General features: G+C 38.1%; 1 protein-coding gene across 3 annotated transcripts; it reads right to left on the bottom strand.

Annotated features, from left to right (window-relative positions):
• Positions 1–1,339: 1,339 nt before the first annotated feature.
• Positions 1,340–24,781, bottom strand: CYLD (cylindromatosis (turban tumor syndrome)). Of its 3 annotated transcripts, XM_014942185.1 has the most exons (18): positions 24,766–24,781; positions 21,225–21,879; positions 20,036–20,203; positions 18,906–19,011; positions 17,699–17,797; positions 16,445–16,561; positions 14,327–14,694; positions 12,917–13,082; positions 11,968–12,109; positions 11,297–11,419; positions 10,943–10,987; positions 9,871–9,962; positions 8,691–8,757; positions 7,251–7,383; positions 6,662–6,770; positions 5,472–5,590; positions 4,644–4,860; positions 1,340–3,172 (listed from the first exon to the last, which is right to left on the bottom strand). In XM_014942185.1, the coding sequence occupies exons 2-18, from the start codon at positions 21,729–21,731 to the stop codon at positions 2,988–2,990; spliced, it is 2,763 nt and encodes a 920-aa protein (XP_014797671.1). In that variant the 5' UTR covers positions 21,732–21,879; positions 24,766–24,781; the 3' UTR covers positions 1,340–2,987. The 3 variants fall into 3 exon arrangements, with proteins under 3 accessions (XP_014797671.1, XP_014797668.1, XP_014797670.1); XM_014942182.1 differs by lacking the exon at positions 24,766–24,781 and having other exon boundaries at positions 19,901–20,203; XM_014942184.1 differs by lacking the exons at positions 10,943–10,987; positions 24,766–24,781 and having other exon boundaries at positions 19,901–20,203.
• Positions 24,782–25,747: the final 966 nt, after the last annotated feature.

Genomic DNA, 25,747 nt, shown 5'->3' with positions numbered 1-25,747 from the left:
CCAGAGGCAAGGTGCCAAGCAGCTCGTTTACACCCATCTATTTTAGAATATGCATCCTGGAAAAAGGGATTCTTGGATAGTTGCAGTTGTGAAAGGGAGTGGATATTGTGCTACAAGATTTTTCACCTAGAAAACTTGAACATGGTGACCAAGTCCACGTCTGTTCCTGTGGTCAGGCAGGAAGAGGTAAAGGTAACTTTAGGTATAATGCAAGACCTCTGAGGGGGGGAGGGAGGGAGGAGGGGAGGGAGAAAGAGGACACGAGTGGAAGACGTATGAAAGTTAACACATTGGGAAAAACTAGAAAATAAACACACGGATGTGGATGAGAAAAAATCCAGACATTCAGGTTGGTCTCATTGGAATGTAGGTTTGTGCTTGTTAGTTTTGTAAAGCCTTTATGTTTGTTTTTTTTGGTCAGAAGGGGGGGATTCCTGTAACTATATCCATGCTGAGAGTCATGCTGGGGCCAGGGGAATGAAGGTATCAAACAAAGTATCACACTTTATATCACACTTTGTTGAGAGCCTATTGTATTTTTATTACCTTTTCCCCCCACCACCCCCCCAAGCCTCCTCTTCTTTAACAGCACTTGAGGTACCTGGAGGCTGGGGCTGGATTTCCTCCTCAATATGCAGCCACAGGTAGGTTATCACACTTCCTGCTCAGACCATCTAAGTGTTCTCGTGCCCATTGGAATAAGGACCAGCTGCCCAGCCAAGCCTAGGGCCAGGCTTTATCTTATACTGCAATGAAGGTATCAAACAAAGTATCACACTTTATATCACACTTTGTTGAGAGCCTATTGTATTTTTATTACCTTTTCCCCCCACCACCCCCCCAAGCCTCCTCTTCTTTAACAGCACTTGAGGTACCTGGAGGCTGGGGCTGGATTTCCTCCTCAATATGCAGCCACAGGTAGGTTATCACACTTCCTGCTCAGACCATCTAAGTGTTCTCGTGCCCATTGGAATAAGGACCAGCTGCCCAGCCAAGCCTAGGGCCAGGCTTTATCTTATACTGCCTACCAGATGCTTCTGGGGCATCTCTGATGCCACCTCCAAGCACCCACAGCTGGTGTGTGTGTAACCAGGGAAGAGCCAATGGATGAGATGACAACCCCTCCACTGGCAGATGGTCATAGACTCCATCACCTAAAGCCTCACAGGAATTTTTCTGGAGAGAAAGAATTCAAGAGCTCAGTAATAAGGAAACAAAAGAGAGGGTCTTTAAAAAAGGTTGTAGTAGGATTGAAACTATTTAAAGAAAGAGTTTTGCCAAGGAGCACAGACTAGATAAATAAGGGAAGGGAACACGGAAGCCAGGAGACTATCAGAGGTAAAAGCAACAGTGACGCTTTTAATAACTTCCTTTCTCTTGAGAGTGAAAAAATAGAGCACACTTCATGCAGCAGCTAATGGAGCAGGTAACTCTCCCAGCACCCCTCACTTTACAGAGATTAGTCCTTCGAGAATAATCTTCCAGTTTCTCTCTCGTACTGTTCTGTGGCAGAGTGTGTCCCAAAGAAAGAGTTCAGGTTGTACCGAAAAACAAAGTAACCACATTTTCTACAACACGGGACCAGCCTCCATTACCGTTAGAACACTGGCTTTTTCGAAGTGCCTTTTCCTGTGGTGCATTTTGTGACCTCTCCTCCTATAGACTTCATCCCAAAAAGGAAGTTTTCCATATAAAGCATCTTAAGAGTTGAAAACGTACAGCTCACATATATGCAATTTGTACAACCAGATTTTACTGTATATATAGAGTTGCATGTTTGCTAGTCAGTGTGGACAGAAGTAGCTAAAAAGCAACTAAACAACAGTATTTCATTGCAAACAGGAGCCAACAGACTTCAAAGTATAGTATTTTACATCAACACAGGTTTTGCAGCTTTTCAAGTCAGGTTTGATTAGGTACTTGGTATTCAGTAAAACTCTGATGATCTACTTTTATTTATAGTTTCCTCTTTCCAGGCAGAGATTTTTAATATTCATTAGTAATCCTGAAATGAAGAGGCAGATGTACAACAGATTCCCAGGTAGTAGCTTAACATACTGTAGAAAAGTCAGTTTTGTTTTACCAAGGACCAGTATCCACTCCAGTAACATTCCCTGAGGCAATCCACTCTTTTATTGTTTTGTCCTCGAATCATTTGTATATAGTTGCTGTTCTGTTCCAGACTGCTTTGTTTCTTTAAAAATAGACACTTAGAAAAAGACATCTGTTAACTTTCATTGCTAATTTTATATTTCAGCAATTATGCTTCCCCTTAATACCCTCTTCTCCTCTTTTCCCCCTCCAAAAATTGCAAGTTAACAGATAGCAAATCTGTGTGCTTGATTTTCACAAGATAGGAATTCAGATCTTTAAATGAACATTAATTTTTGAAGATGCAAATGTGTGAACTGAAAAGAATGTAGTAGACAGATAACAGAACAGAATTAATATGCAATGAACAGTCTGAAATTTATCTTACTGAAACTGAGGTTATTGTCTCGAGAGAATCTATGGTGCTAAAAAGATCAGGGGTGGGGAGAAGTGGTGGGAGGGGAGGGCAGAGAAACACAAGAGAATCATCATCCTTGGTCTATAGAAATGCACTGAGCAAGAATACTCCCTATCTTTACATTCTCAATGGACTAAGGAGGTTTCTTTCTCCTGATAGAATTCCACCTTTGACATTTCAAAAAAGCCTGTGTATAATCAATGCACTTAAAGCTTTAAGTTTTAGTAACTTCACTTAGACTTTGTTTATAAAACAAACACACACAAGCACACTTCCTAGAGTGCAAAATGCTTAAATACTTCAATTAACAACTCCACGTGTAGTTTTTGGAACATAATCCTTTTGCTCTCAGAGTCAACTTCCTCCTCGTCATCGCATCCATTGCCAGCAACGGTTGCATTAAAACTAACCAAAAAACGCAGCAAATGCAATAGTCAGTAACTCTATCCTGTTTCTTCAGTTTTCCAGAGGACACTGTTCATTTGTATAAGCTCATCGTTGGGCTCTGGTACATGCACATGTAAGCATCACAAAGGAGTCTTCGCGCGCAACCTTGGATTTTTCTGGAATCCAGCGAGTGTAATTCTTCTAGAGACATCTTCAGGTATTCACCAACTTCTGGACAGGGGGTAACTTGTGGAATGTTAAAGCCATTCTGACCTCCTTTAAACCATAAGGAAAGAAAGAGAAACAGATTAGGACAGCATCTCTATATATTTACTCTTTATAATGTACTTCAATTATGAGGGCACCATCAGTTCTTGAAAATGCCTTCTAAAAAAACCTAAATATGCCATTCTGGACTATTGCAGGGTAGACGTACATGAAAAGTGTATCATTAAGAAAAATCAGTCAGAATATCTTGTAGTGTTTACCAGCAGGCAAACACTCACACCACCACCAAACAAAACCGAGAAATCTGGGTTTCCATTAACACTAAAAATTCTTTGGGAGAGAGAGACCTGAATACATACTCCACCTCAAGCACTACCGAATTTGTTAATAACATGCCAACTGGTAACAGTTATGAATTTCTAAACTGTGTCTGTACCTGACTTGCAAGGCTAAGGCAGTGTTTGCTGCTGCCATTTTCCACGTAGAAATGAGCAAATTCAAACAACAGAAGTATGGACATCCATGACACTTTTCCCCAGCAGATATTTTTCAGTTATAGCACTGGCTGAAGAAAAATATTTGTGATACAAAACCCCCAAAGATTTTAGCAGGAGATGCATCTAGTGAGTATCTCCTGTGATGTACGTTCCTGAAATGACGTGGTTCTTTACAGACTTGAGTCATGCACATTTCAAACACTCCAAACAAAGTGGGGCTGTTGTAAGAAAGAGACTTTAATCCTGCAGCAGTTTCATTTTCAACAGGAGGCGAGATTCTTCTCCTCCCACTCCCAAAATCACACCGTAACAGAGGGGCTCACAGATTCTTCATACAAAGACCTGTTCCTATGAGTCTGACACTTGCATCTATTACTGTTTTTCTCAGGCACCAGAATGAAATAGTGTTGAAATAAGGACTCTCTGTTCACTGCAGCAATACCTAAGAGAACACTTGTTTTACTGACATTCACTGACATAACCTGTGTTATCACAGGTAACAGTTTTCCACTGATAATTCTAAAGAGGTTCAAAGGAACTGCATGAATGGTGTAATGCGTGACTATTTTTTTATTCTAAAGACACCTACATTATGTAGTTTAAGCAAAAGCAATAAAAATATTTTCATACTATCTGATAATTTTGTACATCTACTTAGATATAGACTGAAAGAATGTACTCCTACAACTGATTATTTAACATTAATTCTCTCTGCCAAACTTGCAAAGTATAGAAAAATGTATAAAGAGTCCCGCTAGAAAACTTCTGTGGTTACTTCTCTACCATCTCCTTACTAAGGTGCCCAATTTAGGTGAAATTCACATTGTGCAAATCAGTGGCTGCTGTGAAATCAATGCACTGAGGTAAGGCTGAGTCAACATTAGTGTCCCAGCACCGGGTACATCAAGTTGAATGATATTAATATCCCCAAAACGTTAAGAAATAGGCACTGAAATTTACAACAGTAATATATGTAAAAAAATTAAGTGAACATTGATAAGAATAAATAAGAGATGTACTACCATCCCGATCTGCCATGCTGTCGAAGAAAAGCCAGGCGGAGTCATCCCTCCCATATTTCACAAAAGCTACATAGTGGCTGGTTTCTATGCAGAGAACAGCAAACAACTCCATCTTCTGGTGCGGGATGCAGCCGTGCCGCCAGTCCCAGTCGGGGAGATCTTTCGGTAGGGACAATGGATTGAATTTATGACTCTGTCTCTTGGGATGAAGATGAACCTACAATTGAAGAGATATTTCAGAATCGAAAAAACACCCCATAAAATTATTTCTTTCAGTGCCAAACAAAGCTAAGAAGGACATTATGGCTGAACAGAGGAGGAAATGCGGTAACAGTAGCAGACTAAACATTTCTTCTATTTTTCCCCACCAGTATAGTTCAGTATTGCCCAGAAAATGCAAATCTAAGATTAGAGGGAAGGTCAGATTTAATGCAACAGCTTTGTACTCTGCTCAGGCTGGAAAACAAACCCTGGCAGCTTCCTGCAAATTACCAAACAGCTCTCAAAATTAAACAGTTCTGTGTCATGAACTTACTGAGTCAAGCAAGGCAGCAGGTATGTAAAATTAGGATTTAAAACGGGCAACAGGAAACAGATTCCAAGCTGCCCACTGTACTCAGTCCTGGATTGGGCAGTTTCTGTGTTTTCAGTGAGAAACTGTTGATGAATACATTGCAGGGCAAGCGAGTTCCTGGTTTGTCACCGAAGGCAACACTTGGTGGGCGCCGTTACACTACTGCGGGTGAAAGTCTCACTAGGTTCTTTTGATTATTGCAGCACGTACCATTTGGGTTAAACCCACGTAGAATAACAGAGACAACAACTTACTTGTGTATTGCATGTTTTGCAGAACTGCTTGATTTTCCCAGCAGAAATCTCAGTATCTTCATAACATTCTCTGCACTCGTACATAGCCAGCCCTCCACAGATACGGCACTGCCTGGGAGCTGCATTGTTAAATAAGGTATTAGTCTCCAATCTGGAGAGGCTTTTTTGTTTTTAAGATGGGGGGTATGGAAAGGAGGGAGGATTACTACTCTAAATATATGTTAAAGAAAGCTAAAATCAGGTTGCCAATCAAAGCAGAAGTGTACCACTGTATTTAATTTCTTCCTCTTGAAATAAGAAAAAAGATTAGAGTGGTAAGTTAATTTTTATCATCTGTTTTTCGAGTTTTATGATCTGTATGCACAGGTAAGAACAGGCTTTTAAATCAAGTTCATTCTCTCTATTGGTATTGGTGCAACCAGCTTAGCCCCCGTGTCTGTCAACACCAGAAAAAAACCCAACAGCCTAAGCTGATGGCCAAGACAATGAAAGAAAACATCATGACAGTTTCAGCAATTATTATCCTAATAAATGTTAGCAGTTTTATTAATTCTTATCTCTAATTTAAAACTGTGTGTCTTTTTTTAGGTAATGCAATAAAAAAAGTCAGTGAATGACAAGTATCGGAAATTTAGGTCCTAAACAAGTCACAGGTTTAGAGTTGAAAAAATGCCCCATCACTACACGCTGTAGGTTTACGTACTCATCTCAGGTTCTCTTCTAGTTTGAATAACTAATGACAAAAAGTTCAGAAACAGGCAGCACAAACTGATGAAGACTAATGAAACTTCATCATCATTGTCCTGTTAAACAATCTTGATGCTACACTTAGCTTTTAGGATTTCCTGCCTGCCATATTAATGAATTGTTTTGCTGCTAATAACTCAATTTTAACACCACCATCTTGAAATAAGAAGTTTAGTTGTAGAGGTACTCAAGCATTAAGTAATCAAGCAAATTATATTCTCTACATTCTTCTGAATTACAGCTTTCAATTGATATGAGAAGGAAAAAAAAAAGCATTCTAGTCAGTAAACTTTCCTTTTTCCTCAGCCTGAACATTCCACACTACCTTGTTAAATTTATTTAAAAAAAACAAAAAACCTCAGAACTACCAGGAGTACTTACTTTCACTGTTAGTCACGCTCAACAACTCTCTTTTATGACACACCACAGAGTAACATACTTACTATCTTCAAGTAAGTCTGTTATGTTTAATTCCAAGGATGGAAAAATTTTGTTGAACATTTTGAAGTCTTTTCCAAACCGCGGCATCTGGATAATCAGGCAAGAGGGTGCCTAGATAAAATGCCAGAATATAATGTAATGAGCTTGAGATAGATAATTACCTAAATTTAGAGACATAACAGGAATATGTTTATTGTATTACAAGTTATTTAAACTTGCAGTCTATTGACTCCAAACTTAACAAGACGGTCAGCAAAGCAAAATGAAGTATTTGAGAGAAAGTATGTCTAAAAAACCCAGTAAAGTGGCATCAAAATCAATGTCAAATATTTTAAGTCCCAGTTACACATAAGTATGATACTAAATATACTGGACTGCACTTCCCCATCAGCAGTTCTAGTGATTCAGTCTGTTCATGTCATTAAGTCAACCTTGAAATATTTCTGTAACACAGGTAACCTGTACCACTGACTTACTGCTCCGTTTCCAACATGTCTGCATTTTCCACACCAAGTCCTACTTTTGTCCCATTGCTGAATAGGCAAATATCTAGGAATCATCACTTCTAACAAAGTAACAGCTGTCACCAACCTCTGCAAACTTCAAGTTGCTGTTGATGAATGACCACTCTAGTAACTGCTGAATTGTCGGGACTCCAACTTTCTCATTTTTGTCCATAAAAATTTGATAGAAGTAACAGTCTTGTACTTTCTGACCTGCTGATCTAAAAACAGATTTAAAAAAAACACAGATTCTGAAGCTCTACTGTACCAATGACTGCATTTTACTAGGAAAATAACATCTACCAGAAAATAATCTAGGCAACATCCTCTCTGCATTGAAATATATTGTTTAAAAAAAAAAAGCCAGCAACAACAAAATGCCTTAGATGATAAGAAATCAAGTATTAAGCGTGGACTGATTGTAGAAAAACTTATTTAAGAAATCAAAGCAGTATAGGTTTCAGAGTATCTTTTAAAAACATCTCCCTATGCATTACTACCAACTGAGAAATACTTCCTGAGCACGTGCATCAAAACCCCCAACACATTAAAGCAGCCTTCATTGGAAAGACAAGTAAGAGTGTCAGTAATAAAGCATCAGAAGGAACAACAATAATTCTCTTCAGTATGACATAGTTAAAAAAAAAAAAAAAGACTGGTTTTAATGAAACGTTTCTTTTTAATCAGAGAGATATTTACACTGCTTCCTGCTGTGGAAGGCTGGCGTAGATGGCCAGTGTTGCCAGACTTGCTGTATAGTTAGCAACATTCCAGAGGATATTGTAATATAAATAATATAAATATTTATATAAATATATATTTATATAAGTAATATAAATATCCAGAGGATATTTACTTTGATAAAGTAAGAGAAGCCAAACTTGATCAAGCCAAACCATTGAAATATTTTCATCAGCCTTAAAGAAGAAATGCAAAACAGTTTCCATGGCTTAAACACCGATTCTCTGCAGCTTGTCCCAGCAACAAACAGCTCTAAGCTCCAGGCCACAAGAAGTAGTGCTGGACGGTCCTCTAACAGCAGCCCTTCTGCAGCACAACTAACAGGAAGGCAGGAAGGCTTCAAGCAGACAGCACCAGGACAGGGGAGCTTTGTCCAGGTCTCATGAAACTACATCCATGAGCTTTTGCAACAAGAGACCAGCGAGGCAAAACCCACCTACCAGAAAAGGTAGGAAATAGTGTCAAATTTGTCAATATATATTGAATAGTTGGGGGTGTCCCTGCTGAATTTTCTTAGAAATAACAAATCTGAAGTCAAAGGTGATCTCCAGCCTAGACAATTCTATGATTCTATGAATCTTCTTGATAGTGTCAAATTTGTCAATATATATTGAATTTTCTTAGAAATAACAAATCTGAAGTCAAAGGTGATCTAAGAGCTATCGCAATTTGAAAAGCAGCAGTCTCCTCATCAGCCCTAAGAGCTATCGCAATTTGAAAAGCAGCAGACAGTCTCTCCTCATCAGCTTCTACAAATAGATGAGTTCAACAAAGAAAAAAGATTCACCTTATTTTTAACAGTGGCTCGACTCTTAGAATATGGTGAAATAAAATGTTCAAAAATTCCTCTGGATCTAGGGGAGGAAAGAAAAAAGTCGTTAGTGTGCAAAACTAGATACATCAGACTGATTTTGAATGAAAATTTTCAAAATTTTAATAGGAACAGTAAAGGTTCATTTTTACAGCTTTATTAACACAGCAAGATTATGACAAACCACGAGTATTTTCATGACACAAAGCACTATTTACTCTTTTGGTATCAAACGGCCCTAGCAAAAGACACAGGCTCAACAGAGTAACAAAGCTTTCCAGTAAAGATCAAAAAGATGCTCTGTATTTCAGAGGAATCATTTGGCACCACGCAACTTTTCCAGGAGAAATAAAAGCTTTTAGAAGAAAACAGTGGAAGTGCAGAGAAGCAGCGAGGAGTAGTGACAGTAACACTTACATAAAACCCACACAACAGTACAAAGTTCATCTAAACTAGAGAGCGAGTTGTCTAATTGAGAATTCAGCCAACACTGGCCTCCCAGAGGTCTATTCTCCCCCAACACTGGGAGGTTTCTGGTGCATTTCTCTTCCTGCCACTAACTGCAATAAATACCGGTTTTCAGCATTTAGCATTTACAAAGAAGGTAGTGTTCTCCCAAACAAAACCAAAACAGCTACATAATACAATGCTAATTAATCATTATATGCAGCAGATGATCAAAAGGTTGGAAACTGACTTTTATAACATGATTTACACATTTTCTTTCTTAAAATACTATATAATCTTTGTGACAATGAAATGTTGTAGTGGAAAGATTATTTCTTGGGGGCCAAAGTGACATTTTGAAAGAGGGCAAGACCCCAGCCTCATCAGTGTCTTAACTTCTGAGGAAGAGCCTTAGATCTCCCCCAACTGCTCGAAGGGAGTCACATGGGCACAGGAAGGCAAAAAAAGAAATCCATCAGTGAAAGACTGTTAATGGCAGAAAGTGTGCAGTGAGGGCTCCTCACAGACCCACAGAAGCAGAAAAGACCTTTTTACCACCCAATGGTCACTGCAATCTCTGGCAGAAATACTACTGCTACACAGCAATAGCTGTGTGCTGTGTTGTGCTATCATTGTATAGCAAGGTATTTCAGTTCCATCATATTGTGATTCTTACAAATCTCAAAGAAAGGAAGACGTCCCCACTTACCTTTTTCCTCTGAGGTGAATCCTGATGCAGCCTCAACTTTTTCAAGTATTTTCCTCAGTTTCATTATCTTTGTAGCACATACATATCCGTATCTAAGATAAATGTCAGCTATTAGCTAGTTTGTGATCAAGTCAGAGAAGCAGAAAAAAGACCCCAGGCTCTCAGATCCTCCTTTAACAGTGTACAGTATTTCTTCAAAACTATATATTGACGCCTCATATTCAATCTAATTTCCAGGTTTTTCTTTAATGCAGTATAAATTTATGCAATGCTCAGTGTTCTTACATTACCTTTAAGAGCTCTTTTTAAACATTAACTTACCAGTATAACTGTTTACTGATTTGTCAGTCAACTACTTTTGATTTGTTTTCACTCTAATTTACACCACTTAATACATCACTTTCAAAATGTCACACAACAACAGCACTGTGGGAGTTGTTATAAAATATATTCTTCAAAATGTCACACAACAACAGCACTGTGGATTATTAAAAAAATATTTCAATATTTGAGAAAAAGATACAGAGCTGTATTGCTGACGTAAGAAGCTGAAGTTTTGAGCATTCAATCTTTTCCTCTAAAGCTTTACAAAAAACACAAAGAAACTTTTAAGCCTGGTGGAAAGGTAGGAGAAGTAAGACTTTGAGTCTTCTCAGCCAGTTAAGATTTCTGCTACTTGGTGTGTGTCCTACTCCCTGTACCCCAGAGCCCTGGAACACACCAGGCAGAGGACACACACCCTTACAAGAACAAGGGTTCAGAAGCCATCCTCTTATATCACGAATCAAAAGTAAAATTTTGTGATAAATTGTTCAGCGACAGCCCACAGAATTTCAGAATTACAACTGTATTATTTGCATGTTTTTTTAAAAAATTAAGACAAATAACTTTTCATGCAGATTTTGTCATATTTCCTTTGTTCATTGTGCCTAAGGAATTACAAAGCTCACATTAAGGTCTGTTAATAAAAGCATTTTGACCACTTGCAGACCCCATGTGAAAATTAACAAAACTTTGGAAGCCCCGTCAAATCTATCAAATTGTGAAACTCCACATAAGGTAACACAAATACCTTCTTGTCAAGAGCAGCAGCATCAAAACCACAGAAATACCAATGCTGTGAACAAATATAACTTATATTTATCAATGCTTTTGTGGTTATACCTATGCAAATTATACAATAGCTTTATGCTGATCACATTTCCAAATAGAGACTAGTGAAAATATTTTATTGCCAAATAATTTCTAATTAGCACTGATTAAATTTACCATGAAGAACAAGTAAAAATACTCAAAAACCCCACAACTGCACAGACTGGCAGCAGCAGGTAGCCAAACTTTTCAGGTTTGCAATAGGAATGCACACACAGCAGGATCTAGTGTACAGTTTATACTAGAGCAGAGACCAGTTCAGGCCTGTACTTACATTCTCAGAGGATTCACAATCTCTGTCCGCAACAGCTCTTGGGTCTCACTATAATACTCTACATCATTCTTTTCTTTAGGTCTGAGTAACACAGTGTCCAAAACAGAGCTAAAAGAAAACAGGCTACAAAGGAAAAGAAGAGAAGGAAGGTTGGTTTGGTGCTGGAAGATACAACCACTCAGATGCCTCAGCAACATAAGACAAACCAAGCAAAGCCATGGGAAGAATTAAAGAACTAAACAAACTCAAAAAGAGAGAATTATGGACAGAGGACAACACAGCTATAGCAATTAGTAAAAGTCCACTCTAACCTAGTATCTTTTCTGCAGCAGAGTACAAAAACAGTTTGTTTGCCAAGGCAGGATTCTGCAAATAAGTTATATTACCCTCCCTCTACCCCCCAGCCTGTGTACTCTTTCATCCTTCAACCCTTGACAGTCAAAAAGAGAATAGATACATAAGGGCCAGTACAATTTGGACATGATCAGCACTTCATAGTGCTTGTTCCAATTGACAGAGCCAAAAGCATGACCTCCAAGCTGCACAGCAGTGCTTGTTCCAATTGACAGAGCCAAAAGCTGCACAGTGATACAGACAGACAGTCATTACAACAAGGATCACGTGTCCCGCATTTCTAGCATGGGATGCCACCAGGCAAATCAGGCACTTACCAGAATAAGGTGGAGTCTAAGTAACAGGAGTTGTAATGACCCTGGATACCTTTCTTCTTTCCAATCATTGTCTCTAAACCTTCTTTTTCCATTTTTGGAGGAGTGTTTTCTTCTACCACTTCACTTAAGTAACCTCCAAACGCTGAAATTTTTTTTTTCAAAAGACACTTTAAAGCCTCAAATTTTATCCCCCTTGAGATTTTCCTATTAACGTTTCATAGCTAACTTGCTGCCTTAGTGTAAGCATTCCTTCCCTGGACTAAATAGCATTTATTATACCTGGGACTGCCTCCCAGAGAGCAAACGAGGCCTTACATTCCACTGACAATGCACAGAGTGCTCCAGAGAGCCTGCAGCACCGCGTTCGTTTAGCCAGCAGGAATGAAGTTCTCTTCTCATTACAAATGCCCTGGTCACACTACCTTACAAGTATCACACACATTTTTCTTTGCAGTTGTCCCAGGTAATACAACATGACCCAATCTAAAAATATTTGAAGTTAGAAAAAAAATATTAAGCTTTTAACCACTAACTCCCACTATAAAAATACATGTTAATACTTAGAAAAAAATTCAGATTATAGAAAAATAACTAACTGCCTTTATAATGCAAGCACACGTTGCTATAGTTACAAATACAAATTTTCAGCAAGATTGCTCTACAACTTCTAAAGTAAAAAATGTACAGCGTAACAAAACAATCCCTTAATTTTATGAAATTTCTTTAAATATATGAACCTTTTCTTGTTTTAAAGCATAAAGAAAGTAATCCATAGAAGCGTTATGTTCTGTACAGGCTTTCTATTCATTGATCTCATTTAATTAATGCCTTTATTCATTAAATACCTGTAATTTTCAAGCATTCAGTGCAAAGAACATAACGCAGGAATAAATGACAGCAAACCCCAGGGCAGTTCCCAGCTGATGAGTAAGAAGCAGAAGCTCAGTACCTAGAGAGTTGCAGCGTTCAATCTGGTTGGAAACGGGCTGTAGGGAGGCAAACCTGGAATCGGGCCTGCAGCTTTTGAGTTTCACAAAAAGAGCTTTCTTTGGAGCACAAGTGAAGTAGCGAGTTCCTTTAAATGTTCCATCTGTACAACCTGCACATTCATCTTCCTGAAAAGTCAAGTGAGAATTCACTTTTTTTTTTTTCTTCCTTCTACAATTCTGCAGTAAGACATTTGATAAAATATCTATCTGTAAGTCACCTTTCAGGTACTCTGAAGCTTGATATACAATATTCCTGCATTTTAGTATACAAAGCTTCAGCTGGGGTGTTTTTTAACTAGATTTATTGAGGAAATTAAGAGCCACACTTTTTTTCTTCATCTTTAAACTTTCACTCCATCCAAAATAAAACAAAAATTCCATCAGAAGCATCTTGGGGGAGGTGGGAGACGAGAGGGAGAATTAAAGCTAGTCAACTTAGCCAAGCGCCTTTTAAAACTCAATTAATATCACTAAGCATTAGGTAATGCAAATACTTGCAGAGCGACTGTGACCTGCACAAGAAAAATACCTGCTTCACAGTGCCTAAAATGTACATTGAGGAAAGAAAACAAACTATATGAAAAATACCAAAGATAAATAATGATAACTTGTTATCACAATTGTCTGCTTGCTAACGACTTGGGTTTTAGCACAGAAATGCGTGACAGGCAAGTCTAGGACCCCAGTTTAACACAAGGCACCCTAAGATGGAGTCTCAGGACAAATTATGGCTTGAGCTTCACCCAAAAACCCCACAGGCACCAGGATTTTTTGTAACAGTTGAAATTCCAGTCATATTCTTGCCTACTTTGCTGAAGATGTTTGTTGTTTTACATAACTGTACACTGTTTTATCTGAAGTTTATTGAACTATCCCAAAATAAAGAACCCCATCTCCCTCATTGCTTACCCATTAATTTAACTGATAGCTAATCCCAACCTTGGCAGCAGCTGCCACAGAGTAAACATCTGTAGATAAAAGCAGTTTGTGTTTGCAGCAACTGTGAACTGACACAGGGTCCACAGCAACACCTAAAGCACATGGCTCCATGCATTGTCAAAACCAGTGTTATGGCTCTGACAGTCACTACTCTGACACTGCCTGTTTGCTGGGATGCAAAAAACAAACAAAAAATTGATATTCAACAAAAACTCTTACAGGCAGGGCATTTTATATAAATCTGCATTTCAAAGAACCTTTAAATATGATCGGCTTTTTTCAATTAAAATCTCCATGAGGTAAGCAAAGGGCACTCCTGTAAAGTAAGTGACCAATCCTAGAAATTCAATTACCCATCACGACACAAAGGACACAGGAACAAAACTAGTAACACATAATTAACATTGATATGAACTACAATTTATATTTACCAGTTCCAGTCCAGCTAATACTTCATTTACTCCAGGGGGCTGCCCAATCCAGCGGATTACTCCATAGAAGGGAGGATTTTCTTTAACTTCAGCCAAGGAACCTGCTTCCAGACCGTGCGAGTTCCCCACGGGCCCTGCGGCTGCTGGGCTCTCCTGGCTGGGGGCAGCATTGACGTCCCCAATGACCGACTGAACGGACAGGGAGAGAGGGCTGTGCCCAATGGTACCGTTAGTAGTCGACGCTTTCGTCAAGCTAAAAGGGAGGGAGTGAAATCTGTTTTCTGTAGACACAGAGTTTGTTAAAGGTGGTGAAGAATGCCCAAATCCAGGAGATGAGTCAGTAAGAGATTTTGCAGGATCTTCAGCAACTGTTAAAAACAAAAGCAAGACATCGGTAAATGTTGGGGTTTATTTTCCCCATCTTACAAAAGGAAAGACTTAGCTATCCAAGCAATGCAGTGGATCTGCAACCACCTCTGGTTTCAGAGGTGTCCTGTAGAAGTGCTAACAGCTGGGGACAGGTAGGAAGATGTTTGTCACTTGGCCACCCTGGAGAGACAGAAGTGTCTGAGGAGACGCTGCTGCAGCCCTGCCTCCTTAACTACCGCCAATGGAAACGAGCAGCAGACAGAAAGGAGACACAACCCACAAACTACAGGAAGATTTAGACTGAAAACTTTTTTACTTTTTCCCCCCCACATTGGAATCTTTCTTTGAATACAAGTTGACAGCCCCAAGGACTATGACTGTGATGGGCAAAAGGAGGAAGAACTCATTGGTCAGTGTGACCGAGGGAAGGATTTGGTTCACAGCTTATACAGAGATGAGTAATTGCTTGCAGACATGATTTGCAAATGGAAAAGTGTTTATTCCCCTGGCTCTGTCACAATATACTTTGGTTCTAACACAAGGAATCTATCAGTGTCTATAAAGAATAAAGGATTTAAATAAATCATGACTAATGCAGTGCTTGATAAATGAGATCACAACTAGATGTAATGGCACGAGTGTTCTGTATCTTCTCTCATCTCTCTACATGGTCTCTAATAAAAAAAATGGTATTCACAGAGCAAAAGCCTCTTCATCACCTCTTCTCCCCATGCTCTTTAATTAACTGAACATAAAGTCCAAAAATAATAAGAAAAAAGTATTCAATCTTTTACTTCCATAGTCCTGTCCAGACCGAATATTTACTTTTTTAAAAAATATTATAATTAATTAATTTTTAAACAGAGTTCCAAGCTGTTGGAACAGTATCTGTTAGGCAACCAAGAACCAATTTAAATTAACATTAGTTTCATATTTACCCCTTCAGTCACTAAGCCAGCCAGCCAGACTTCAGAAAACTTAACCAGAAAAAAAAAAATTCTATCAAGCTGTTGGAACAGTATCTGTTAGGCAACCAAGAACCAATTTAAATTAACATTAGTTTCGTATTTACCCCTTCAGTCACTAAGCCAGCCAGCCAGACTTCAGAAAACTTAACCAGAAAAAAAAAATTCGATCTGGAAGCAAATCAAGACATACTGATCCTTTGGGTATGTGCACCCATATTTGTAAGAATTCAGAAAGAGATTTTACACAAATAACTTTAAAAAAATACTGAAAAAACATCTGGAAGCAAATCAAGACATACTGATCCTACACAAATAACTTTAAAAAAATATGTATGTTTAGTGAGATTATTTTTTTCCTCCCCTACTTCCAGACTGATTAGCTGGCATGGCAGAATATTACGGTAACAAAAAGACAGGAAAAATAAAATTACTCTAGATACTTGGCTACAAGGAGTATCTTCATATCTCCCTTCCAAGCCTCAGCTTTTATTTTGCCTGCAAGACATACGCCTTCCCACAGAGCTGCGCATTCGTTGCCAAGAGTGTAATCTCCAACATGCAGGAAAAAACAACAGGTCTGTCAATTAAGACAGAGTATATTTTCATGAGGGTTCCAAGATGCTTTATGATACAATATGTCTTCCACTAAGACAACATATTCCAACTGTTTTAAATTTTAAACTCATACTTGTTTTATTTGAAGAACAACAATACACTCTAGTTTTGTTTTGTTTATTAAATAAAGTGTATGCCTACATGAAAGACTATCATCTCTCTTTACCTTCATCAATATACCACGGGGGTTTTGTTTTCGTTTGGGGCTGAGAGTCAACTGATGAGCCATTTAATGTGTAGAAGACTTCAGATCTGTTTCTATTTCCAGGTTCAGAGGTAGATCCTGGAAAACAACACATTTTACTGAAGAGATCCGTCTTTATTTGCAAAAGGATAGCTACGCTCTGATTTCATGGTAGACATTAAAATACTTTCAGAAAGACCTAACTGCCTCTCCACAAAGCAGCAAACTCTCCCATCAAAGCTACCACAGTTCTAAGCTTGCAGCAAGGCAGCCGTTTATCCCAAACCAACTTCATCTTCCAAACTGAAATTTAAAGTCACCAACCTGAGTAGGTGGCAGAAAGCACCCCTCAAGTGCAAACTTTTCATTGCTATAAATTAGGGATACAAGAAAGTATTTGAGATACAGTGAACAACAGGTATATTTTGTTTTTAAAGAAAAGAAAAAAAAAAAAAAAAATCAGAGTAGGCAGATAAATCACCCATCCAATTCCACACAGCTGTAACTTGTGCCAACACATAACTGCAGTTACTTCAGTGGAGAAACCATCTCTGCCAGCATCCAATGCCAGGTAGAATGAAAGCTTACAGAATATATTGTCAGTAGTATTCTACAACCCAAAATAGTAAACTCAAGAGACACTGAGTTTTGATTTCTGCCTTTAAAAAAAAAAAAAAAAAAACACGAAGAGAAAAGTATTTTCCTTCCAGTTTTTTTTACTCTGGGAGGATTTTCAGAGCTGGCCAAAACCAGAGTCAAAAGAAGTTTATATTTTAGGAATACAATTTTAGTTTACAATCATAGCAAAATTAAGATAACCACTCTTAAGTAGATCTGTACCTGGGCTAAAAATTCAGTACTTTCTAGTCCTGCAGAAGGAAGAGAACAGCAAACTATATTTATTAAAAAAATATGAAAAACCCAAACACACAGCACACTTTCAGAAAAACAGAATGTAGCCCTGAATTGTTATACTGGACAGCTAGGCAACATCCTCTTGAATTTTTGCTAAATGTCAAACTGTTTTTCATGAAAGTGAAAGTATTTTGAGCAGTCTTAGCTTAAAACTGTCTACCCGCTTTATTATGAGTAAACAAAACCATGTAAATACTCAGAGAAATTGTGCTTGTTATGTAACTGCAATAATAAATGGAGTGACAGAAAATGCAAGGTGACTCTTCTTCCCAAGCAACAAAAATTTGTGAAGGTAAAGAAAACCACAACTCCCATCCGTACCTGTAGCCTTTGGCTTACTGTGATTGAACAAGCTCTTGTCCCCACCACCTCTCGAGGTGTAGGCAAGCTTGGGAGGTCTCCTGTCCTGGGACACAGTCTCTAAGACGTGATACATGAAAAGAGTATTAGCTTCCCTTTTCTGTACTTTCATTATGTCACAGAGAGTTTTGGGACACAGTCTCTAAGACGTGATACATGAGAAGAGCATTAGCTTCCCTTTTCTGTGCTTTCATTATGTCACAGAGAAGTTCAACTTGAGACATAACTGAACCGAGGTCTAGCATCGTAAGTTTTAAAACTGAGTGGGCAAAACCTTTTTTTGGCATTTTACAAGCGACCACTTTACTCTGAAGTCTACCATTACTTCAACACATCAAATAGATGGGCTTCATCTTCCTCAACGTATCTGCGTGCTTCCACTAGGGGAAACAGATCTATGAAATTCTAAACTTTATTCTCTACCAACACATCTACAACAAATGCTCTTTTCCCCAAAATGGGAAAGTCCCCATTAATTGTCCAGAAAAGGAGAGGACAATTAAGGCAAAAACATGCATCTCAACTAAACCAACAAGGAGGTAAACATAAGGGAAGTCAGCCAAATTGAAGACAGAGGGCCATGGTTACAGACTACAGGCTGTACAAGACTGCACACTCGTTAGTGCCCGTCTTCAGATAGAGCACAACCTAAACTTGAAATTAAATTATTAAATTAATTATTAAAGGAATTAACATCCTACTTTAGAAAAGGAATTGGGACTGTAGTGGTTACAAGTTGATACTACTCAGTGAATTACTGTGGATAGTGAATTTTTCCACAGTCTTGCTATGAGCTTTCAAGTATTTACTCACAGAATGCATAAATAATTCTATCAATACATTTTGAGCACAAAAAGAACAGCTTTCTGATCCAAGATACTTAAACTCCTAGAATAAACTGAACAACATTCAATAAAGAGATTCCCACTACAGACATTCACAAATTCATAAACTATACTAATACTAACTGTATTGCAAATACTATACAATTTGACATGAATTTTGTTCAATATTAAACCTTTACTATTAGTGAGACTGTAACACAGAAGGTCAAAGTAATTCAAGTGAATTTAGAATATTAATTCCACAGTATTGTTTTAATCATGTAACTGTGCCCAGGCTGAGATGTTATCAAAGTCTGCCTTCTGGTTAAGAAAGCCGTGCATACCTGGAATAACATCATTGATATGCAAAAGCAGTGTACTTTCAACACTTGCAAAACTGCACAGCTGTATTCCATTATATCTTCCATCCCAGTTTCCAATAGGATTATCCTAAAAATAGAAAACCACATTACATGTATCCCAAAAGAAGATTTACATCGTACAAAATACACACATATGTTGGAACATAAAAATTAGGAAAATGAAAGGTTTGACAACATGTACTTTTTCCTGTAACAAACTTTGCATTTAGAACTGTCAAACATTACAGTCTTTAAAGACAAACACAAATATAAACAGTTCTTTTGAGAAATATCTTCTATTTTAACAAGCATTCCTCTACTAAAGTCCATTGTTTTTAAACAAGTTAGAACAATTCCAGTGCACTGTTAGGCAACAGCTACTGCAATCAAGAAAATGGAAAGCACCTGACCTACCAAAGCAAAACACCCTTTAACTACCAAAAATTTAACAGCTGTTCATTTTTAAAAATTCAAGTTGCTAGAAATAATTTGTAATTTCAAGCTTCACATTTTCTTGAAAGATCAACTTTTACACTTAAAACTCAGTATTTTTAAGGTGGAATGAAGTCAAACAAACCAAAGTTACATGAAAACAAAAGCTTTTAAAAATAGCTAACAAAGAAAAAAGGCATCCAGACTACTTTTTTTCAAGGCAGAACGAAGCCGGTCTCACAAGACAAACACTCAACTCTATGACTTCAAGACTGACATCTAACATTGCAAGTAGCTCAGTGGAGGCTCCTCAGAGTAACCAGAGTATTTCTCCTGAACCATTTAGCATCAAATAGGATACCATTTACCTGATGCCAAAAAAACCAATTCCCACCAAGGGGCATCTTTGAACACAAGTGTTTATTTCCCATTTTAGGTCAGCCTCCGCTGAAGTAGCTTGTGGATAATGTTTCTTCTTCTATATTGCATGTCATTTACTAGATAACACACATGCAAAAGTTATTAAAGTCAGATTATTTTCTTACCATGTCCACTCCAACAACGTATCCTAAACTTTCGTTTCCTGGTAAGACATCACAGAATATAACTGTCCCATACTCTATACTCTCTCCTATCTTCAGAGAAACCCTGGAGTTGATCTCCAGAGGAGGAAGTTCTACCTGCATTGCGTCAACTGGAGCTGCATAGTCACTTTCCAGTTCATTGTCATCATCTTCCACCAGCTCCAGTTTGTCCAAAGCAACAAAAACCCCACAATCCTCGTCGCATCTGAAAAGCTGCTTGCCTTGGTACTGTCCATCTGTAAAGCCCTGACCGCGACCTTCTTCCTAAGTGTCAGACAAGGAAGTAGAGGGAAAAAAAAAGAAATAAAAAAAAGCAGTGTATTTTGTGCAAAAGCAGACTACTATAACAACAGTAACATAATCCAGCGCTTTGGAGAATTCGCCTGATGAACTATCATTACATTGGGAAAATTCTACTGCCAGAATTTGTGGCAAATGTACAGAGTTTCTATCTTAAGGGAATAAACAGTAAATTGTCATTAGATTGGAGAGCAGCTGCAGGCAGAAGCCTTTTTACTCACGGAAGCATGTTTTCTTCAGGTGTAAATCTTACTTCCATCATCAAATTTTTGCCAGATCAAGACAAGACTACTTCATACTAGACATAATGCTAAACATTCAATAATTCCACTTAGATGCCAAATAAAGAGAACTGGTTTTCAGAAGCACTTGGCCCAGATATTCCCTGAGGTTCTAGGTGGGAACTGCAAAGAATTTGGGAAAAGTTTAAAGAGGACTTTGAAAAATATATTTCTAATACAAGAGTGGCAATCTCCTGAATCTAATCCTTCAAAAACTTATGGCTGACATTAATTTTCCAGAATATTTCGCTAGGAGCACACAACAGCAGCGTTCTCTATCTTAACTAGTTGCCATTTGACTTTTAAGGCTCTACAAAACCAGCCACCCTAAAATCCTGCATTTATGGATTGTATCCTGCTACATGCACAGAAAAACAAAGTACTCCATAGAAATCTGAGAGTCAGATATTTGCCATGATGGGAACATAAGTAATTACATTTTTCCAGGCTGGGAGAGTCAGAGTATGCTCCCAGCCCATGCACCTCATAAAGCTTCACTTAATATGTAAGAATACAAGGCTAATGTGATATGGTGTGTTGACAGGTATTTAATAACAATGCTTATGAAAAGACTGCTGATTACAGAATTTTTAGGGGTAATAATGCTTCAAAAAAGAAAATTATTATGACTACCTCTTGAAATACAAGATTTTTAGCTCATCTTATAAAATATATATGATGCTCCCCCTCAGCAAGAAACTTACCAGCAACTCTACTCCAAAGTATATCCCTGTTAGGGACCTTTCTTGCAATAAGGGTCCCCTGAAGCGAACAACTCCAGGAAATTTATCATCTCCTGATCTCAGCTGTACTCTAACAGGTGAGCCAATATCTATTTGGACGCCTTTAGTTAACCTGCTTTTGCTTTTAAACAGACTGTATCTCTCCTCACAGTTAGTAATGGCCAATAGCAACTCAGCTAGTTTTTCATTTATTTCTATAACATCCTTCTCATCCACAAACAGGATGGCATGAGGTTGTTCCAGAATCTTTAATCCAATCTGCAGCTTCTTGCCTTTACAAGGAATATTTCTGGAGTGTCCCACAGAAGAACGGTCTTGAAAAAACTGCCCAATGCTACCTTTGGGGACTTTCAAGAGCTTTTGAGTCTGCTTGTCTATGACACTGCATTCTTGGAGAAGCAAGTAAAAGATGCGCTCTTCCCAATAGGATGAACTTGCTTTTTCTTGACTCCATAAGCCCGAATTCATTGTGATGAAAACTTTAAAAGCTGTGCAGAAGTCTTCAAGAAAAATAAGCTGTTGGATTTACGTGCACTGATCTTGACAGATTCTACTGGAGGGTCCAACCTTTGTGAAACAATGCAATATTCATTTTGCAAAATCCAAAGCAGAAAGCCTAGAATGAAGAAAAAAAAAAAAAAAAAGGAAAGGAAAAAAAAAAAAAGAAGTTGAGGAACTATAGCTAGTCTTAAGTAAAACAACATAAAATCATCTAGAACTGTGGCCAGCCCCACTCCTCCTCCAGAGTAAAAATAGTTCAGCAAAATCTGGGAGAGTAAACATAGTCTCGTAGCAGCCACAGTACTGCTGATCACACACATACCCACTTCTACTTGTTACTACTGTGCATTTTCTCTCCTCTAGCTCCTCAAAGCAAGAGGCTATGGAAAAGTGTAATGAAATGCAGAACATACACATAAGTGAAAGGAAAAAGAAATCTTAATTTCAGGTGAACAGGAATAAATAGCCTGCTCAAGTTTACAAACAGTATTTTACAGAAGCTTTCCACTATGGAGATTTTTTTCCCCATGCTTAGTGACTACTTATGTCTCACAAACTGTACTGCAGCTGTCATGCCACGTAACACTTTGATTTAGTGAAGCAGAAAATTGTGTCAATGTAATAACACAACAGAAAATGGAAAATTTAGTCATTTATAACAGCCATTTCTTCAAATAATAGAAATGGAAAATTCCAGTAAGCAATAAACAGTGTATGAAAAACAAACTGTGCCAGCAGTGCAACATGCAATTATGAAGAAAAGCCTGGAGACTTTTCTTTTTATTATTTTAGATAATTCATTTTAACGAAGTAGGAAAAAATATAACTTTCAGTTATTAAAATACCCTGGAAGAAAACACCTTAGTTGCAAACATCATCCTAAGAATTATAATTCCCAATCAATGAGCTAAACAAGAACAATGTGAAAATACTTCATTGCACACGGTGGCAGATACAAAAGTAAAATCCACACACATATTTGTTTAGTTTGGATGAGACTGGATATATGACGAAAGCTCTGCGGTACCTTAACGGGATTTGTTCTTCTAAACATAACACAAAGGGGTAGAATACAAATTAAGAATATATCATCATGCAAATTTTCCTGTTAGTAATCCCTGAAGCCACCATTAAAGTATTCAGTTAAAGGAGAATCTCAATAATTATTTATGGACTTAGCTTTAGTAAGTAAAAGGAAATACTCTTTGTCCTTGTGCCTCTTCTTGCTACCCTGCTTCTCCAGATCTTTTCTCTGATGGCATTCAAATACCACAAAATCTATTGCTATTTCTCCTACTCAGACTGATCCCAGCTTCAGAAGCTCTCAGAAAGCAATGGAATTCAGTAGTACTCTCATTAGTTTCATCATCATGATGATGAAAACATCGTGATGAAAACATCTTAAACAAAAAGAGTACTCAACAAAACTCTTTCCTCCAATGAGAAGTAATAACAACCACAGAGGACCCAAAATTGATGTAAAATAGCATCTTTCATCCCTGTGCTGACTTGCTGAGCCTCCCAGTGAGGCTCCCATACACGCAGCCATTCCAAGAGGATACAACCCGTGTCTGGCCATCGCAGATGTTACACGTGGGTGTCAACACCATCACCACACTCTGACACTGCTGCTGCAGCAGCTCCCAGCAATTACGTGGTTTAAAGTGTTTCCATCTGCAAAGTAATTAACATCTGAGGGACAGAATCTGGACAGTTCCAGACCTCACTGAGATAAAGTCTGTACTGTCAATTTGTTTTCAAGTTAAAAAATATCTTTTTTTTCATTTTTATTTGATACACGTAAATGGGCTTTCATGTTTGTTGATGATTAACAAAAAAGTCTGCTATCAGTATCAGACTGAAATAGTAATGCTTTATAGGGGAGCTGATGAGGAACACAACAGGATCTTCCCCCTCGCAAAGGAAACATGATTAAACGACCATTAGTTTTCGTGAGTCTACTCAGATATTAAAATAGAGTTCCATCCAAGTTCTGTCTAGTTCCCTCCCCTTACTTTTTTCCAGACACTGGGAAAAAAAATAGATACTGTCTTGTTCTTCCTAGTTCCATTTCACATTCTCAGCTTTCAAAGGCTGATGCGCTCACTTAACTTTCTTTTTTTGCCAGCCACTCCACAAAGTGAACCAACCCCCAATACGCTGCAAATAACTATCTCTGACAGTACGGGGATCGTGACCTTCCCTCTTTCACTTTTAGAAATAATCCATTTTAATAAGTATGTACGAAAGCAATATATGAACAATATATAATAACAATATATTAATAATTAACAGCTCTGTTCAGAGCTTTAAATAAAGGTAATTTCTAATTTTTACCAAAATAATTATTTATCACATGTATTTTTTTAATAAGTATACCCCGCTTGCCGGTCCGTTGCTGCAGTATTACAGAATTTTCACGTTTGGTAGGGAAGAATTCAGTGTGAAAACATGTTAACAGCTGCACTTAGATCATATCAAGGTAACTTTACGTGGTGCATGGTCACTCCTTCCAAGTTCTCACCATCCACAGAAATTAAGCCACCAAATAAAGCATCAAAAGGTTTTCCATCATGAAAAAGTTCACTACCACTATATAAAACACCTTCCTGTAAAAACTTCTCCCCCACCACTGTCCCCCGCCAAAGAAATTAAGAAATATACAGCTCTAAAAATCAAACCCCCTTCTTTTAGAATAATCATAGTAAGTATTTTAACGGCTTGCTAAGAAGCATGTTAAGTTGTGGCAATAAATCAGAAATATATGTATGTAAACCACTGATGTTAAGATTATTTTTTTACAGCCATGTTCCATGGAATTTATTATCCTGCAAGTGAAGTATACTTGCTGAACAAACAGCACACACATATCGGACTAAGGCCAGAATAAACTATTAGACCTCAGTAAAAATTAACTTGGGAGCTAAACAAATCATGCCTACCAACAATTCATCCATCATTATGCTGCACAACACACCAGCAACTGTAAAACTGTGCATACCAGAGCACTTGACCAGCACCACGGACGTTTAAGTGTCAGAGCCTGTTCAATTGTGTTCTTCTACTCCACCTACTACCTGAAGTATTTTCATGGTCAAAGGATTTTGGGAAGCAACATGCAAAACAAGGTTATGACTGCAACAATACATACTTTAAAAAAAATATATTAAAAAATGTTAATAGGTAGGCCACAATAACACACCTTAACTTCAGAGCTTCCCTAACTTCCTATTTTTCCCCGTCTTTCAGTCACTATTGTCACTACAGAGACATTTCATCCTAAAAACAGTTTGCTCTGAAATATGAGAACTTTGTTTCTACCCTGCAGTAGGCTGAGAGGAGCTATACAGAGATGCTTGAATCAGCTATCAGGTTTCAACATGAACACACAAGTCTGTAGCTCTGATTCAGAGTGTAAAATGAAGAGGCCAAAATAAATGGCAGTTTCTTACAGAACTTTCACTTTAGATACCAAGTTTTAAACAGCTGAGATGCAAAGTTACGTTCTTCAGCTGTCCAAAAAATAATTTTCAAGGGAAAGGTTAAAACTAGGAGCAAGTAAATTTAGTAGCAGCCCAATGCACACAGAATTACGTGATGGAAATATAAGCCAGGAGTGGAAATAATATAAATCGCTTCTTCAAAATAGCAGCTGAAATACTGTCTGATACAAATAAGTTCACACTGGTAACATGATTTCTAAAAGAAAACACAGCTGAAAAACACTGAGTTTTGTTAGATGTCATAAATTAATACAAATATTCTACTTTGGGGGAAGAACAGAACTCGTTATCACGCATCAGCACTCCGTGGCGTTACTAGGAGAGCTGGCAAGCAGCCCCCGCTGCAGCAGGGTCGCAGCCCTGCAGACAGCCCTGTAGCGACAGGGAAAGGCTCAGCCCCGTGGCCGGACCCGCGTGTCCCCCGCACGCCGAGAGGCGACCCGCCGGGCACCAGGCTCGGTGCGAGGGTCAGGTCTGGAG

Source organism: Calidris pugnax, unplaced genomic scaffold, assembly GCF_001431845.1.
Source record: "Calidris pugnax isolate Ruff unplaced genomic scaffold, ASM143184v1 scaffold28, whole genome shotgun sequence".
NCBI classification, from domain to species: Eukaryota; Metazoa; Chordata; class Aves; order Charadriiformes; family Scolopacidae; genus Calidris; species Calidris pugnax.
The sequence above is the reverse complement of the archived record's forward strand: the minus strand, read 5'-3'. Positions and strand labels throughout refer to the sequence as shown.

Bases quoted from the DNA above. Each gene is read 5' to 3' on its own strand.
- CYLD (XM_014942182.1), bottom strand. From the start codon at position 21,731: ATGAATTCGGGCTTATGGAGTCAAGAAAAAGCAAGTTCATCCTATTGG. The intron at 17,798-18,905 runs GTATGCACGGCT...ATCACGTCTTAG, and splicing joins TATCAATGATGTTATTCCAG to AGACTGTGTCCCAGGACAGG. The intron at 14,695-16,444 runs GTAAAGAGAGAT...TGTTTTTAACAG, and splicing joins CCCGTGGTATATTGATGAAG to TTGCTGAAGATCCTGCAAAA.